The sequence below is a fragment of the Megalops cyprinoides genome, chromosome 8 (assembly GCF_013368585.1).
Source record: "Megalops cyprinoides isolate fMegCyp1 chromosome 8, fMegCyp1.pri, whole genome shotgun sequence".
NCBI classification, from domain to species: Eukaryota; Metazoa; Chordata; class Actinopteri; order Elopiformes; family Megalopidae; genus Megalops; species Megalops cyprinoides.
The window spans coordinates 11024291-11042428 of NC_050590.1; the positions used below are offsets into that span (position 1 = coordinate 11024291).

Below are 18138 nucleotides of genomic sequence, written 5' to 3' on the forward strand. Positions count from 1 at the left end.
GTGGAATGGGACATTCGCAGCATGAATGTGCAGCCAACAAATCTGCAGCAACTGCGTGATGCTATCATGTCAGCATGGAGCAGAATTACTAAGGAATGTTTCCAGCACCTTGTTGAATCCATGCCATGAAGAATTCAGGCTGTTCTGGTGGCAAAGGAGGATCCTACCCAGTATTAGAGAGGTGTACCTAATAAAGTGGTCACTGAATGTATGTAACAGTGAAATGCAAAATACCTGAACATCTGATCAGGCACTCTAGAACACACAATGTACTTGCATATGGTGAGTTTAAGTACAAACACTGCAGGTAAATGCATTTGTTCAAAGCAGATTTTGATGGTGCATTGTCATCTTTAAATTAAGTAAAGGTCAACCATTTCACTCAGCACCTGGTCTTATCTTGAGGGGCCTCTGCTACTTTCTGTCATTGTTTGAACAGCTGGCAAATACGGACTTTTTCGCTCAGAGAGTAACATGTATCATGTAACATGATATTCTATAAACAATACCTGTAAATACATCAGGTCTGGAACCTGTTACTATGTCAAATGCACTAACCTAGTCAGTACCTATTTTTGTAACATATTTATTTAATTTCAAAATAATGATATTAATTTAGGTAAAGCAAAAAAAAAAGAAACTTGCACTATGGACAACACACACATACTCATACACAGAGACACACCATGATTCACCACATGCTAGCATGAAGCCTGTTTTGTTCCACTAGCCTGTTAGCCTAGCTACAGCTTCTCTCTTAGACAGGTCTGCTGCTGATCTACCCTGACAATGGTCCAGCAGGTTACTGCTAAAAAGGGTAAACACTGACTATCATTAAGAGCTGTCTAATGATAAGAGACTATCATTAACATTGGCACCTTAATAATCACTGAATTAGACAACAATCATAATCCTCTGAACGGAGTCCTCACAATTAGAATGACCTCTTTAGTGCTACCGGGAGAAAACTAAATTTACTACTACAGCTACCACTGTTTCTACTGCTGCTGCTATTAATAGCAGTTCCAAAACAACTGCTTGCTGGTAGTAGATGAAGTGGACAAAATGTTAATTGCAGGCATGTACTCCACTGAACAGTTCTAAATGTTCTAACATATCAATTTTACTTTTGAGCATTTGAGTGCGGTGTCTGCAGCAGATGGAAAATGGGTTGTCTGACCTTCTGTACATTGAAGAAATTTTGCACTAATCAGCCAGGACAGAACAGGCTCTCCTGGGTGCCGTCTCTGCATCTCAAAGGCACAACATGCCCCCTATCCCACTATATTCCACCCTCTTTTTCTAAAACAAAGACCCACTCAGTGCCAGAGCTTTAAGAGCACAGAGACATAAAATTCCAAATCCAGGTATGGAGATGTTAGCCATAGCTGGATAGAGGTCCGTTTGCTTCCTCCTTCCTGTCCCTCTCTCTCTTTTCTCTCCATCCCTTTTCCTCCCTTTCTGCCTCAGTGTCCCTTAATGACTGGCCCAGTCAGCTGCAAGTCATGTGACCAGCAGCCTGACGCCAACTGAGCATGCTCAGGCTGCTCTGTGTTGTCAGGCAAAAAGAAGACAGCAGAGGGAATAGTGATCTGCAATAGATAAACACACAGACAGATAGGTACACAGCCAGAGAGCAGCGTGAGCCACACAGACTCAGAGAAGCCGTGGTGAAAAGGATAATTCTGCACCTGCAGCATACTCATAACCTTTATTTTTTTTTTCATTGTTTGTTGCGTGTAGGGATGAAAATACAAAGGTGAGTGTTTCTTTAAGGGGAAAAAAAGAGCAAGGTGGAAACAGCATCCCTCTCTCCATCTCCTGAGAAGGTAAGATTGGAATGCAGGGTGTGGGTGTGGGAAGGGGGAAAGCTGAGCTTACTGTTTTATTTTTATGGAGAGAAGGGGGTTGATTTGCCTGCATCTCTGTATTGTTGATCTATCAGAGGAGGGGAGGCTGATGGCATGGCAGGGCCAATGGAGAGAGGTGCAGAGGATGGCTGATGGGTTTAAATGTGTGTTTGTGTGTGTGTGTGTGTTGGGGGGGGGGGGGGGGGTGTTACAGGAAGGGGGAGGGGGTTGTCAGGTTGGAAACAGGTTATTTATGGGCTGAAGGAGAAATATAAAATGCAGGGGCTTTAATGCAGTTGAGCGGATTCGACAATGAAATGGAATTTTAATATAGCAATATGAGAAACTGTTTAGTAGGAGCCATACCTTATGTTCTTGCACTGAAACAAAATGGCTCTACACTGGGGGTGCAGAGCAGAGGCAGAGGGCAGTGAGAGAGAGGGGATGACGATAGGCTTTTTAATGACTCATATCAAAGTCTGAGACACAGTGATGCTAGCACTGTATCTGTTGTGGAAATCCATTGAGTCTGTCTCATATATGGCCTCTTACATAAAAAGATGATGTGTAATAAAAAAGGTGTGGGTGAGATTTTGTAATAGCTGTGGATATTTTATTGTTTATGTGGTAAATGCCTCAGCAAAGAAAGTCTAGTTTTCAACACTTCTTGAAGGGGCTCTGGACAAAATGTACTTGCTTGCTCAATGCTCTGTAAAAAAGATTTTATACAGGTGTCTCTGTGTGTGTGTGTGTATATATATGTGTGTGTGTGTGTGTGCGCGCGCATGCAAACGTAGTTAAGTTTAAGCTTGATTTATGCTTTCAGCATAGAAAAGTGTAGCAGTATGCCTGATGAACAGTTAGGGTGATACAAGACTAGCTCACTGCTCACCTGTATAGCCCAACACCCTCATCAGCATCACCAGCATTTTCATTAGCATCATTTTAATTTGTTATTGCATTGCTTTATAATAACACCCAGTTAATTGTGACATTTCATGCTTTGGAACTGCTGCCCCAGAGGCCTATAGGCTATAATGAACAATAAATTTAAGACGCCTTTTCTATTTGGCATCCATGTCTCAAAAGAGATGCAGTATATATGCATCCCCTGTTTATTATTCTCATGAAAAAAGTCTGGACTGTTAATAGGTTTGATATTTCGGCGTGGTTTTTTTTTTTTTTTTTTTTTTTTTTACTTGTTTGCACTTACAAGTAATATGTATGAGCATGTTTTGTAAAATAGTGCATGAAGAAAACATCTTACATAACGTGACGTGTCCTGCTGCAGATTACTGTTCTGGTAAAAGTTAGATGAACAGGACAGGTGCAGGGTTATACAGGTGAACAACCTTATTAAGTTATATAATGCAGTGCATGCATGTTCTTCAGGACTCTGACCAGCTTTGATTTAGGTCTCAGGGTTATGTTATGTTTTTCTCATACATACAGTGTTGGGATGTCTCCAGACAAAAAAAATATATCTACTAAATAAATATATCAAAATAAACTGTAAATACAGTTGAATGACAATGATACTGCTTCTGGTTGTCTGCCATGCAGATTTTTAAACACTGTGTTCGTGGATTATTCTCTGGATGAAAGAGAATTTCAGCAGAAAATCAAAGACCACCATTTAAAAAACGGGAGAAAGTATGCAGAAAAGCCCACACAGAAGGGCCCTCCCACAGAAGTTCCACTGTGATTAATGAAGTGGGGATGGAAGACAGAAACTGTGGTTGCTAGGATACACTGGATGGTAGAGAGCAGATTATGGATCCACTGTTGGCAAGATGAGATGAAAAGTCTCTACATCTTCATTTTGCATCACACTGAGTCCTCATTTAGTCCAGTAGCCCCCAAGAATAATGATTTGTGTGATTGTGCTTTTACAAATGTAAATCAACTTTTTTTTCCCATTTCTTTTTTTTGTGGCACGTATACTGGCAGGGGTTTTCACTGAGACAACGGTAGTGTTAAAGTGTGACTGTTCCCCTTCATTGAGTATCTGAGTTTCCTCCAAATCCCCACTGCCCTGAAGCTGCAGTATTGCTCTTACTCCACCACAGCTGGAATGAAAGGGAGAGGCCAGGCCCTGTATGAGAAACACCTATGAATCTGATCCAATGGTAAGTCTGTACACTTGGGTGCTATGGATACCATTTCCGCATATGCATTGCTGATAAACCCTCTTGACAGGTGTTCTGAGTGCACTCTGCCTATCTGCATTATGCAGTCAATTACCTCAGTGTTTATCAGACAATCTTGGTCAAAGTGCCCAACATAAATTATAGTTTCTTTCACATTATCCATTCATACAGCTGTATATGTACTATTCTGGCTATTCTGTAGGTACCTTGTCCAAGGGTACAACTGCAGCGCCCCACTGGGCAATAACATAACCTTTGGATGACAGACACTGACTTACCACTTTCCAAAATGTGGCTAATGCATCAGTGTTTCATAACACACCTGCTAGTACATACATGCACTGTTCTCTAAATCTGAAAGGCAAAGAAAGCAGTAGGTTTTTATCAGCCCAGATTTTGATATAGTTAACTGTTTCAAAGAGTGAAGATTTGAACTTTGTTAAACATCAGAGGTTAGCGTATGTCTGTGAACCATTACATTGCCTCTCTGTACTGTCTGGAAAAGGAAGGAGCAGTGTTGACATTTCTCTTCCTTGTTCAGAAACCATTTTTAATCCCTGATGCTTTAGGACATAAAGAGCCAATATTGGACTGATGAGGACTCTGATGGGGACAACGACTCTGAGGAGTTCTTGTATGGAATACAGGTGAGCACACTGATGCAGGATCAGTGATCCTAGTATCTTGTTGTTACATAGAGCAGTTAAAATAATATACAAACAAGAAAAAGAATGACCAAGTTAATGAAATAGGAGGGTGCACTAAGGAAATGCAGAGTAGAATTTAAGTACAATATTTAATTTAAGAATTTTAGCACTGTGTATTTTGTATGAGATATAATTGCCGCTTAGGTGGTTAGAGTTTGACTGTAAATATGTTTGTATTTGGAATCCACCATGGATTAAAATCCTGTAATAGTTTTTGACCTGACTGTGGCACCAGTCACGTTACATCAAATCCAATGAATTAATGTTGTGGATCATAGTAATCTTTCAATCACATTTTTACAACAGAGCTTTCAAAAGGAATCAAATCCTTTAGGATATTAAACACGATTCCTGCAGACTGATGTACGAGAAAACATTATTCAAACTTTTGAGGTATTTTCTTAAGCGTAGAAATAAAATATTTTTTCATAACTGCAGGAAATCATATTCTGTGGCTGTGCATTATTTGTGCAATATTTGACACGGAAAAGTAACTGTGAAAGGAGGGAACTCTTGCCATTGTGAATGTGTTGGCTGGCCAGAGATGAAGTGCTAACCCTGTCTGTAGGGGAGCTGTGCTGCTGACCTGTATCGCCACCCCCAGCTGGACGCTGACATCGAGGCAGTGAAGGACATCTACACAGACAGTGCTGTGTCTGTCAGGTAATCCCCTCCAAATGAGGTCCCACTGAGCTCCGGCTGTCCTCATCACTCATTGTTTTGTTATGATAAGAGGCGTACAAATGAAATAATTGATTACACATTTTCTGTTTGTAATATGCACGGGGGAAACAATTATTTAACTCTGATAATTGGGTGTAATGAAATCAAAAGGCCTTTTTAATTTGCACCCCTTCTTCTCTCTCCCTCTTTTGTTCTGACAGAGAATACGGGACAATTGATGATGTGGACATTGATCTGCAAATTAACATCAGTTTCTTGGATGTGAGTGTCTTCTTCACCCCACTGCAGCCTCCCCTTCTCTCTCCTCTATCTATGCAACACCAGAGGCAGTAAAACCTTCTCCCTCTCTCCCATGTTTTATTATTCTGGGGTAACGCAATTATTAGTACCTGCTCCTAGCACAGGATATAGAAATGGCAATGTTCCATACTGCGCTAACAATGCTGAGCAGTGATTTGCTATTTGCCTCAGTATTATTTCCATACCTGTTCCCCAAACCTGGAATGAACAAGTCCTTACCCTTCACCAGTCATTACACTTCACCTTCTGCGCCACTCACAGCCATGGCAAGTGGAGGACACAATCTATTGACCTGGTTTGGATAGGCCTAATAACCGCATATGGTTGGCATAGCACCGGCAGCAATGTCTGCATATGCTGACTTCTATGGACAATAGGAATTTGAATCCTCAATGGTAGAGACTTTTCTGGCCCCATTAGTTATTGCCCATGGATTTGTTTACATTATCAATAATGATAGATGTTATTTTGCATTAGTGTATGTTTGTTGTCTTCCTCTAATGGGATGACTGAGTGTGCCTTACAAGACAGTCTAACAGCTCCCATGTCTCTGTATGGGACCTCTGTGCATGTCTTTCATAGGAAATTGTGTTTTGGCCTTGGACAGTCCCATAATGACAGTGTATGTGGGTTTGGCTCCACAGGAGGAGGTGGCGACAGCCTGGAAGGTGATCCGCACGGAACCCATCATTCTGCGCCTGCGCTTCTCTCTCTCCCAATACCTGGATGGACCTGGTGAGCCACAGCAGTGTGTGTGTGTGTGTTTGTGTGTGTGTCTGTGTGTGTGTGTGTGTGTGTGTGTGTGTGTGTGTGTATGTGTGTGTGTGTTTATATGTGTGTGTGTGTCTGCCTGCACGTGTGTGAGTTTTTGAGTGTGTGTGTTCGATTAAACCACATTTAATTATAGTGATTTTATTTCCCCAAAGTCATGTAAAATGCACTTCAATGCCCTTTCCTCTGTTCTTCCTGCATTTCTCAGAGCCATCAGTGGATGTGTTCCAGCCGTCCAATAAAGATAGCTTCAGCCTGGGTTTGCAGCTGAAGAAGTAAGTACTGCTTGGACATTGTGTGTGCTCATAATGAAGCCTGAGGATCAGACTGAACTGGAATAAAATGCTTCTTATATAATGTCAAAAAATGGGAACTGGACTCACCCAAACCCTCCCTACCTCGCCCCCCCCCCCCCCCCCCCCCCCCACCCCAGAATTCTCAGCATGTTCACGTCACAGCAGTGGAAACACCTGAGTAACGAGTTCCTGAAGGCACAGCAGGAGAAGAGGCACAGCTGGTTCAAGGCTGGAGGCACCATCAAGAAGTTCCGTGCCGGGCTGAGCATCTTCTCCCCCATACCCAAGTACTGCCGCCATGCCATAGCTCCCTCTATCAGTGTTCATACTGTTATCCACAGAACTGTTTGCAGTAATATGACACATTGAAGGAACAGAGATTTATTACTATCCAGGTCTTATAATTATAACGGAAAGCGTTCAGAATAAATGGTATTGATCATTATTAGTTTTATTGCATTATATCTGTGTATTATATCATATTTCATATTATATTGTATCTCTCTCTCTCTCTATCTATATATATATATATATATATATATATATATAAATATAGAAAGAGAGAGGGAGAGAGAGATAGATTGAGAGAGATAAATATATATAATTAGCAGATGCTCTTCTTCACGAGGCACAAGATACAGTTTTGGATATCTATGTTCTATGTTCATATAAGAGAGTGAAGAGTCTGATAGCGAGAGTGTTAACAGTGTGTTTGTCTCCTCTCCCTCTGGCTCGGGCCCAGGTCGCCCAGTTTCCCCCTGATCCAGGACACGGTGCTGAAGGGGAAGCTGGCGGTGCCGGAGCTGCGCGTCACCCGCCTCATGAACCGCTCCATCTCCTGTACCATGAAGAACCCCAAGGGGGAGCTCTTCAGCTACCCACCCAACAGCCAGGTCAGGCCCCACTCCAGCTGCCACTAACCCACCCCAGTCCTGCCACTCAGCTGCCACATAGATCAAATCATAGCTGCAGGATTTTTGCATGACCTTTGCATAAACAGGGTGTTACTGTTCAAAAACATGCAACAGTGCAATCCACGTTTGTTTGTTTTTTCACAATGGCAAACAATAAATTGTAACTGTAAGGATGGCACAAGGAAATGTATGAATTTGTTTATTTCTTACCTGCATGAGCAATTGTGATATTAAGATTTTCATTAAAATAAATACTTAAAATATGACAATGTTAATGTATTATTATTGTATGGTACATTCCCTTTTCAAGCAAATAGTTTGACAACTACCTTCTCAACCTTCCCTCTCCCCTACACAACAAGGCTGACAATGTTTCCCATAATGCTTTGTCTTCACTTGACCCATCAGACTGTGGCTGTCCCGGCGGCCAGGCCACCAGCGCAGATTACCACGAAGCAGCTGATTGAATTGTTTTTCTCATCCCAGGCGGGAGGCCACTGCAAGAATATCCCTACCTTGGAGTATGGCTTCTTAGTACAGGTAAGGCCCCTTTTTATTAACTGCGCTACATAGTACCTCTTAATCCAGTCAACCATGCATAGGTTTACTGTGTTCTGCACTGTTATCAGTCAACATTATTGTTGCAGTTTGAATAGTATGAAAACGTATATCTTTAAAAGCAGCATGCTGGACCAGACCAGAGAATGATTTGTACAAGTAGTGGATTCTCCATGCTCTGTATTATCCAATGTTGAATACAACATAAAAAAGAAAAAAAGAAAAAAATTAATATTACTGTTTAACCCTAATGAATAAACCATAAATAGGAGGATTTAAATAAGAACTCTAAGTTTTCATTTTATTGTCCAAAATGATGTATTTTGGACAACATGTTTAAGCTGTATTACAGTTTATCAGTGTAACATTTTCCAACATTTACTGAATGATTCATACAATATTTACTGTTCCCTAAAGGACTGAAATACAGCTGGTTGGATTAGACTGAACAATTGCCTAATTAAGAGCTGAGGTGTAGGCAGATGCTTTTTGGTTCTGCAAAAAAACAGTTTCCCCCTTACTCTGTTAAAAGCAAATTTGTGTACACATCAGGAACAAGAGTGATTCTGCATGATTGTGAGTCTGTCAGAGAACCAATGTCTTCTCTTTTGTCAGATAATGAAATACTCGGAACAGAGAATACCCACGTTGAATGAATACTGCGTAGTCTGTGACGAGCAGCATGTCTTCCAGAATGGCTCCATGCTCAAGGTACAAACATTACTCATAAAGATCAGAAGTTTTAAAATACGATTGTTTCGTAAATTGTTTATAGTAATACAATTCTCGAAGTAGAATTGATTTGGTGGATGTAGAGAATCAGATTGTGTCTCTGTTTCGCTGTCACCCTGTGCATCTGTCTACGCAGCCAGCAGTGTGCACTAGGGAACTGTGTGTGTTCTCCTTCTACACCCTGGGAGTGATGTCAGGAGCAGCAGAGGAAGTGGCCACAGGAGCAGAGGTTGTTAACTAAACACTGCTCCCACACACCTACACATGCACATACACATATACGCACGCATGCATGCATGCACACACATGCACATGTGCATACACAGACAAAAATACACATGCACAAACACACGCATGTGTATGAATATGCATATACGTACACATGTACATGCACACACACTCACAGCCTTTTACTATATGTTTGGTTACTGTGTGTGTTATCATTCCTAATTGTGATCACTTATGGGCCCAAGGTTGTGGACCTTCTGGTGGCCATGTGCAGGGCTGCCCTGGAATCACCCCGCAAGAGCATCATCTTTGAACCCTACCCGTCTGTGGTCGATCCCAATGACCCCAAGACCCTGGCCTTCAACCCCAAGGTGGTGAACTTATGCAAGCCTGATTTCAACTTCAGCTGTAAATATAAATGCATTGTAATATCTGACCTGACTAATGGATCATTTGAAAAAGAGTAATTTGGAAGGTGATTTTTTTCATTGTTTCTGTCTTTTACTCTCTCCCTCCTTTGATGCTCCCTCTCTCTCTCTCCCTCTCTCTCTCTCTCTCTCTCTCTTTCTCTCTTACTCTCTGAACACAGAAGAAGAACTATGAGAGACTGCAGAAAGCATTGGATAGTGTAATGTCCATCCGGGAGATGACACAGGTACAAAGGACAAGCAGGCAGCACACACACAATGAATCATAACTCAGAATGAACATTGCAAAGTAGCAAATGTTGTAGGGTTTCACTGTAATTCAGAAGACTGCACAAATCTTTCAGATCAACCATGTACTTGCATATTTGTTTTAAGCCTTCAATATTTTCAATCGTTCCTGGTCTTGATTGAAAATGACAAACATGAAAGAGCTGAAATCTTTTTTTCAGGGGTCATATCTAGAGATTAAGAAGCAGATGGACAAGTTGGATCCCCTTGCCCACCCTTTGCTGCAGTGGTGAGTGGGGACCACAGTAATCAAACACAAGCTCATGGTTTCAAAGGGACGTCTTCCTGCGTGTGATGCTGTGATCTTTCTGAAAGGGATGTATCTACCGTTTCCTCTCCCCCAGGATCATATCGAGCAACAGATCCCACATCGTCAAGCTGCCGCTGAGCCGAGTAGGTCCCGAATCATCTCTTTGTGATGGCCGCTGACCTCTGCATGAGGACGCTTGTCGGAGATACCTCCCCCTCTGCATTTCTCACCTTCTGCCCTGTTTAAGCCTTCCAGTGCAGATGGCTCAGTCCTGTATTCTCTCCATTTTTTTCCCCCCACTGTCATCTCCATAGCAACTGAAGTTCATGCACACGTCACACCAGTTTCTGCTGCTCAGTAGCCCCCCGGCCAAGGAGGCCCGCTTTCGCACCGCCAAAAAGCTCTACGGCAGCACCTTCGCCTTCCAGTGAGTGCCCCTCCTCCTCTCTCTACAGTCCCATTCACTGAGCGTGTGCTGATGGCAGAACAGGGACACTGCATATGCTCTTCAATGGAACAAGTACTGTGATTACTACACCGGAAATAAGAAATGATGGGGCGGCAGTGTAGCATACTGTTAAAGAGCAGGACTCATATTTGAAAGGTTGCCGGTTCACTTCCCCACCGGGGCAATGCTGTTGCACCCTTGTACAAGGTACCGTGCCTCAGTAAACATCCAGTTGTAAGCTATGTGAGTCGGACTAGATAAGAGCATCTGCTAAATGCCAATAATGTAAATATTATATTTAGTAACCAGTACATTTGTGTTGGAAGGATAGGATGGGCTCTAATTATCATTTTTTCACCTCATCAGTTCTAGATGGGTTATAACAAGGCACTGCACTGCAGCTATAACAGGGTTTAGTGGCTGGCAGTGTACAGGGGTTTACGTTTTGCCTCAGATATGGGGCCCCAGAGTATCAAAAACCATCATGGTCCATCAGTGATTTCATTTGCCCTCACCAGCTGATCTAATGAATATCCGTTCTGCTGAAAACAGCAGTTAAGCTTCACGGTTAGGACATCTACTATTCAGTTTTTGTAAATGGAAGGAAATATGTTCAGTGAAGTCCCAGTGGATGTGTTTACAAAACATGCTGCTTTTATCTGGCAGTAACACAGATGATGTCACTGGGTGATGAGTAGTTTTCTATTCACTGTTTCTTTATTTATGATCCAGGTTTATCCTTTGGACATAAGACTGCATTTCCCACTCCTTCCTTTAACCAGCCTGCTGACACAGAAATGACAATTGTATTTAACTGCTTTTCTAAAATATTTTATCAATTATTGCTTCAGAATGTTGAAGGTTGTTTAGTATTTGAAAAGCGAGTGTGTTCATGTCTCCCTAGTTTAGCTGTTCTACAAGCTGAGAACATCTAACTCAAACAAAAACACATAGTGTCAAGGATTTTTTTTTCTGAATTCACAGCTCTTCTTGTCTCTCTCTTTCTCTGCACCTGGTCTAGTGGTTCCCATATAGAGAACTGGCACTCCATTCTGAGAAATGGACTAGTCAATGCCTCTTATACCAAACTGCAGGTATGTAGCTCTCGCAGTTAGCAGAACTAAGATGCATCCTCTCTTGGACAGAGCCTGTGCTTTCAACCCAGGCCTGCTGTCCAGCTGATCCATTTTGACAGTAACGGATGCCACGTTCCTCCTTGTTGCTTTTTTTTTTCCTTTGAACTTTTATTTTATTTTTACCAGCAAGGCCCACCGGTAATGACTCTGGCTCATGTCTGCTGCATTTACTTCCTGTGTGGACAGTAGTGGATACCACGTGTCTTCCTGTCCGGTGAGGACGAGGGCTGCGGTGTTCACTGGTTGCTGGCGTTACCTGTCTGCCTTGCTGATGACATGGGTGGACCACTAGTAGCCTCAGATGTATTACACAAAAATATTGGTTTAAAGAGCTGCTGCTACTCCTGCTGCTGCTGCTGCTGCCTTCACTGGTCTTTTCAAAGCAGGAGCCCCACAATGAATGGGGCCTTGGCTATAGTCAACGTCTGTATTTAACCCAACCTGGTCGCTATGTTGCCAGTGACAGGTTGTTATTAGGAGAGAGTGACCAAGGAACACTGAGAGGAAGGTCAGTATCTGTGTCATCTAACATGCTTCTGCTGGGTGATTTGTCATGTCTTACTGTTGCAGAAAGAAGTGTGTTATCTATTCAGTGTTGGTCATGTCACTCATCACTGATCTATATACTATTGAACAGAGGCAGGATTAGATACAGACCTCTTTCACTCCCTCACTAATCAATAATTACAATCCAAACACAAATATATCCTTCCATTTCTGCCACACAAAATATTTACAACTGCATTTCATTTTCTATTGATTGTGCTCCTGCTTCAAGGCCATAAGTTAGAAATAGAGGTGCATTGATCAAAGGCTGAAGAGTGTGAAGTTCCAAACCACTTTTTAGAAGATATTTTTAAATACAGATAAAAGTATAACTTCTAATCTTCTATCTAGAGGTCCTACTGTAATGTGATATATATATAAATGATATATATAAATGACAAAGATAAAGATATGCAAAATACATACATACATGCATACATACATGAGACACAGACATTATGGCAGCTAGGGAGCCTAGGTTGCAGCTGAAAGACTTTCTTAACCCAAGTTATCATTCACTGACCCATCCACCGGCAGAATGTTTGGATGAATCCTTACACATCACCATGTAAATGTCCCTCACCCCTGCCATTCCCAGTTCAGTCCCAAAACGCTGTGTTAAAGAGTTTCTTCCCGTGTTCTGTGATTTTATTGCTCCCATAAGGAAAGCGGTTAATGCGTCTCTCTATTACCCTGTAGGTTCTCCTTCATGTACCATTTTCTTAGGGCACCATCACCGAAGCACAATCTTTCACTGCCACTGTCTTTACCAAACCCACATCCTGTAGCGGATTACTTCTCCGTTCACTTTCAAAAGCTCCATTATTTCCAGCCACAGGGCTTATGTTGTTCAGGTGAAGATGCTCTCTTTCTTCCTGGCTTAGCTTTGATGGACCAAAAGAATGATTGTTGCACATCCTTTTTAACCACAGTTCATCTCTGGCTATTCCTGTCTCCTTCTTTTGTTGCCAATAGGTCCTTCTCACCGTTAATCAAACTCTCACCTTCTCGCCTTTCAACCATGCTTCATGCTCTTACTTCTTCCTTAGTGGCTGCATTCCCTTCCTAATTATAAGGAGTCACACAGTACACTTTCATTTATTTCTCCATTTCTTCTTCCCTTTTCACTGTAAAGAGTTTCTTAGCAGGATCAGTTAGAGCAATGCTGGTGTACATGGCTTGTCACTGAAACAGGAAGACTTTCAGACAGGAATGTGTCACTGGAAAATTTGTCTCCTGGAGGGAATGTGCAGCCACCTTTTTCCGTCTCTGTGCCTCTGGGTGTGTACCGTGTCCCTCTTAGTGATTATCCCCCCTGCTCTTTCCAACCCAAGCTGCATGGGGCAGCGTACGGGAAAGGCATCTATCTAAGCCCCATCTCCAGCATTTCCTTCGGATATTCAGGTAGGAACACACCCTGCCTGTCTCCTCCGCACCGCTGCTCCATTCTCTCATCCCTCTGGTCAACCAGTGCTTATCCAGCACAGACCATCATAGCCACAGATGATGACCAGTGTTGGTGTTATATATGTGTCTGTTCGCTGTCCTAAAAAGCATTGTTTCAGCTTTGCACCAGCCTGTGTGTGTTGCTGTGTATCTCGTGTATCACTACGTGCTTTTGAGTGTTGTCATACATGTATTGTGCGTCTGGATCTGGTGCCTGACTGTCAAATTCCCAAGACTGGCATTCCTCTTTCTTTCTTCAGTCTTCTTCAGATGGATCTCCAAATCGGATTGATGTTGTGTTCGAGTACCCTGGCAGCTGTTGCATGAGTTCAACATAGAGAAATCCAGTCTGAGACACTCATATGCGTACTGAGCCTGACGCTCTAGCTTAGTGTCTTTGAAAGGGGAGCTATAAGTGCAGGATGAGTTCGGTGGGCATTAGCTTCCGCCTCAGTGCTGATGGGAGTTGAAGTGCACACCCAGATGGTGCATGTTCCAAAACGTGTATGTCTGGACTTCACCTCCCATCAGCGCCTCTGAGAGAGGCTGTTACACTCTCTCCTGGTTTGCTCAGTGGAGGATGCTGGATGTCAGTGCGGGTCTTGAGAGAAAGTGTAACCCTGTGTTTGTTTGTGTATGGTAATTTGGACCGTGACCTTTCCAGGGATGGGCAAAGGACAGCATCGTATGCCCACCAAAGATGAGCTAGTCCAGCGCTACAACCGCATGAATACTATCCCACAGGTACTGCACTCTACTCGCAATCTTTTATTTATTTATATTCATTTTTTCACAAGGTTACAACGCTATACAGATATGAATTGTGATCAGTTGTAACAGCTGGACATGTATAAAGTAATGGTAAAAATTATGTTATTATTATTCATCCTGTTGTCTCCTCAGAGCCGTCCAATACAGTCCAGATTTCTTCAGAGTCGAAATTTAAACTGCATTGCCCTTTGTGAAGGTAAACTAACAGCAGAAAATTAATATGGATTTTCAGTTCTTTAACAGCAATAAACCTGAATACAATACTTTTTGCATAGTAGATGCACAGAAGAGCTTTGCTCTTCAGATCAATCAATGATCTGGCACCGTTGGACTATGGCCTATGTTTAGGTGTATGAGCAGTACATCTGTCTGTTTTCCACAGTGATAACATCAAAGGACCTCCAGAAACATGGAAACATTTGGGTGTGTCCCGTGTCAGACCATGTCTGCACCCGGTTCTTCTTTGTGTGAGTATGAGGCAGCTGCTGTGTGAGGATTTTTAAGTATTGCTGTATGGCCCTGAGCTTTGTCGTGTCCGCAATTCGATTGAATATACACTCTTCCCATTCATTGTTTCCTCTCTAATCCGCCTGCCTGTCCTTCAGGTACGAGGACGGCCAGGTAGGAGATGCCAATATCAACACCCAGGAACCCAAGATCCAGAAAGAGATCATGCGTGTGATCGGGACTCAGATCTACTCCAGCTGAGCCAAGGCAGGGTGCCTGCGTGGCTGGCAGAGGGCGCCAGACAGCCGCTGTAAGGCTGAAGCCGCTGGAGTCCTTGCAGTCAAACAATTGTGCTGCAGGCACAGACAGAGATTTTCTGCCAGAGTTTGCTGGAGGAGAGGGGAGGCCAGTGGAGCATTTTTGTTCATTTCCTGTTGTTTTTATTGTCCTGTTTCTCACCGCTTCAGCCCATTTCTCTGATGTGGTGTGCTAGAAGAGTTTTTTTTTCTCCTCTGTCCTTGGTTAGCCTTTGGTGTTTGGATGGACAGTTTCGAACGGCTTCCTCACCGAAGAAAGAAGGATGACGGAAAATGGAGAGGCCACGTCCCCTGGAAAATTGGATAGATGCCCTCTGGACAGGTGGCTGATTACAGTCTCTTTTCTGGAAGGGTGAGACTGAGGACTCCTAGCCCCCCCCCCCCCCCCCCCCCCCTCTGCTGGACAGCCTAAGAGGCCCAGAAATGACACAAGAGGCACTGAACATGTGTTCAACAGCGTGCCACCGCACTCTAACATGCATGAGATTGATCCATGTCGGCCTTGAAGACACTATTCAACCCTTGTATCAAAGACTCATCAGGTAGTTATTTTTCATTGCTCTCTCTATCCTTTTCAGTCATCTCAAGGTTGACTTCTACAAAGATAGTAATTCAGGTTGTATTTGCCATCCTTTCATTAGTGGACTTTGAAATATCAACATGAGCAAACGTGTCTTCAAAATTCTTCCTTCTGTTATGTTCTGCAAAAATAACATTGAAATGATGTTTTGTTTGTTTAACAGTCTGTGAGTAATTTGACATAAATTAGGAACAGAGATGCAGTCAGCTTCCTTTTTACAAAGCAAGGTTGATTTCTTTGTTTTTAGTTGAACAAGCACAGAGTAGCTTGAGGTCAAATGTAAACCCATGGATCCATCAGTCATGCTTAAAACAGTAGAACCTCGCAGAAAATCATTACATCTCAGCTAAACAGAGCTCACAGGGGCCATGCAAATCCTTCATTTGTAAAGAGGGGAGCGAGTTTACAACTGTTTGTACAGTATAGACAAATGTTAATAGCAAGTAGCTTAAAAACAAAATGATTTTCCTTGACATATTTTCTTATTTCTAGCTATAGGATTTCTGTTGTATATTTTTGAAAAATTATTAACCACTAGAAACATGACCAGACAGTCTGACAGCCATTTGTAGTATACAGAGGCAACAATGAACTGTTTGGGCTCCTGGTGAGTTTGCTTCTTTTTGTGTCCAAATTATAGAAGCCTTGAAACATTCCACAGTTCCCTTCTTGTTCTGCTTGTCCAGTTGTGACTTTATTTTTTAATAAAATTTGCCTTTATTTAATCAGGTAGCCTAATTAAGAACTCATTCTCTTTTTAAACAAGGGCCTGGCCTTTTTTTTCTTCCACAAGAAATTCTGTTGATGCTTCCCAGAGGACAAACTGATTCCCAGCAGGATGCTGGATGTTACTAAAGTGGATGTAATTGAATCAGGGCTGTGTATCTTGGGGAATATACATCATATGAATAATTTATTTTCCATTATGATTGCGTTTATGTATTTGTTGGTTTGAAATTCTGTTCATAGGTTTTATATTCGAACTGGTACAGGCGGTATTGGCCTGCCCCACAGGGAAATTCCATCTATCCAATGGTCAGTGCAGATACACACAGTGCTCTGACAGACACAATGATAGTGCTGCGGTAGAGTTCAAACAGGAATATATTTGTGCCAGGTGAAAGGTGGTATCACTTTACATATGTTTTGAGGTTGTTATAAATAATGAAGACAACGCTGGCATACACAAGCAGATGGAATACCTGACAGATCGCGTGTTGGAAAATAAAGAGCCCAAAGAGCTGAATATCCTACACAGCAATTACGGGGACTCAAAGGCGTCCTGACAGCCTCAACGTGGCCCTGCATTCCCAGTATCCGTCCCTTCCATGTAATGCGCCTGGACTGTCAATGCTTTAGTGTTTCAGACAGTGACTCTGTATAGTTATTTCCTGTATGTGTCTGTACACACTGGTTTCTTGTCCTTGTTTGTCAGTACAGTGCGTGAATGAATGTGATTTAAAAAAAAAAACTGAAATGTTGAATGGGAAAAAAGAATAAAGACAGATTTTGCACAGTTTTATACAATGTGTCTGCTTGTTGATGGTGCCTGGGTCTGTTACAACCATAACAGCTGTAATCCTGATGAAGACCACCCTGTATTCTTAGAGGCTGAGGGGGTGCCCATATTCTACTTGAGTTCAGGATGTAACACAACACAAACTGTCCTTATCTATATTTAGATTTCCCTGCAGATCACGGAATTGTAGAGGATTGCCACTGTGTAATTATCCCCAAAATAATTTTACTGCGAATGCCTTTTTCATCACCATAGCTTCATGAGGTACTTAGTTTGGAATTAAGTTATAGAGGTAGACATTTCAGGAAGTTTGTTCTGTTGCACACCACTTATACGTGGTAAGTGCTCCCCGAGAGATATAATTCTCAAGCTCTCAACATCAAAAACACAAAAAAATGAGAAGATAGGTGTGCCAGGGCACACTGAGAATATAGAAATAAGGGTGGTGTGAAAAACCATTTTCCTCTCCATCCAAAGATTCCCGCTTGTGTCTTGCCCACCTTCTGTCCACACAGTCATGAATGAAATGTGCGCTTACCTGTGCATGTGTGAGTGCCGTGACCAGTTTGGTCCCAGCATGCATGCTCTACCACAGTGATCCACAAGGGAGAGCCCTTGAGTTATTCACTGTTCACCTCTTATTTACTGCACACACATCCACATTCGCGCACACACAGACCAACAAATTACATTTGTTTTAAAAGACAAAGAAACCCTGACGGGGGGAACTACAGGTCAGAGCTGGTGTCTAACGCTCTCTGGGGCAGCGCCA

At 42.4% G+C, this 18138-nt stretch overlaps 1 protein-coding gene across 4 annotated transcripts; it reads left to right on the forward strand.

Annotated features, from left to right (window-relative positions):
• Positions 1-1584: 1584 nt before the first annotated feature.
• On the forward strand, positions 1585-15815 carry LOC118781961 (protein mono-ADP-ribosyltransferase PARP6). Of its 4 annotated transcripts, none has more exons than XM_036535129.1 (23): positions 1585-1829; positions 3801-3979; positions 4570-4647; positions 5276-5370; positions 5592-5652; positions 6336-6426; positions 6671-6737; positions 6896-7045; positions 7501-7651; positions 8081-8212; positions 8846-8941; positions 9099-9191; positions 9436-9561; positions 9780-9845; positions 10068-10135; positions 10251-10299; positions 10471-10583; positions 11626-11698; positions 13621-13690; positions 14397-14476; positions 14636-14699; positions 14886-14970; positions 15109-15815. In XM_036535129.1, the coding sequence occupies exons 2-23, from the start codon at positions 3950-3952 to the stop codon at positions 15209-15211; spliced, it is 1941 nt and encodes a 646-aa protein (XP_036391022.1). In that variant the 5' UTR covers positions 1585-1829; positions 3801-3949; the 3' UTR covers positions 15212-15815. The 4 variants fall into 4 exon arrangements, with proteins under 4 accessions (XP_036391022.1, XP_036391024.1, XP_036391023.1 ...); XM_036535131.1 differs by having other exon boundaries at positions 3920-3979; XM_036535130.1 differs by lacking the exon at positions 1585-1829 and adding an exon at positions 1848-1986.
• Positions 15816-18138: the final 2323 nt, after the last annotated feature.

Excerpts from the sequence above, each read along its gene's own strand:
- LOC118781961 (XM_036535129.1), top strand. The coding sequence starts at position 3,950 with ATGAGAAACACCTATGAATCTGATCCAATG. Across the intron at positions 5,371-5,591 it reads GACAGTGCTGTGTCTGTCAG|AGAATACGGGACAATTGATG; the intron begins GTAATCCCCTCC and ends TTGTTCTGACAG. Across the intron at positions 9,846-10,067 it reads CCATCCGGGAGATGACACAG|GGGTCATATCTAGAGATTAA; the intron begins GTACAAAGGACA and ends TCTTTTTTTCAG.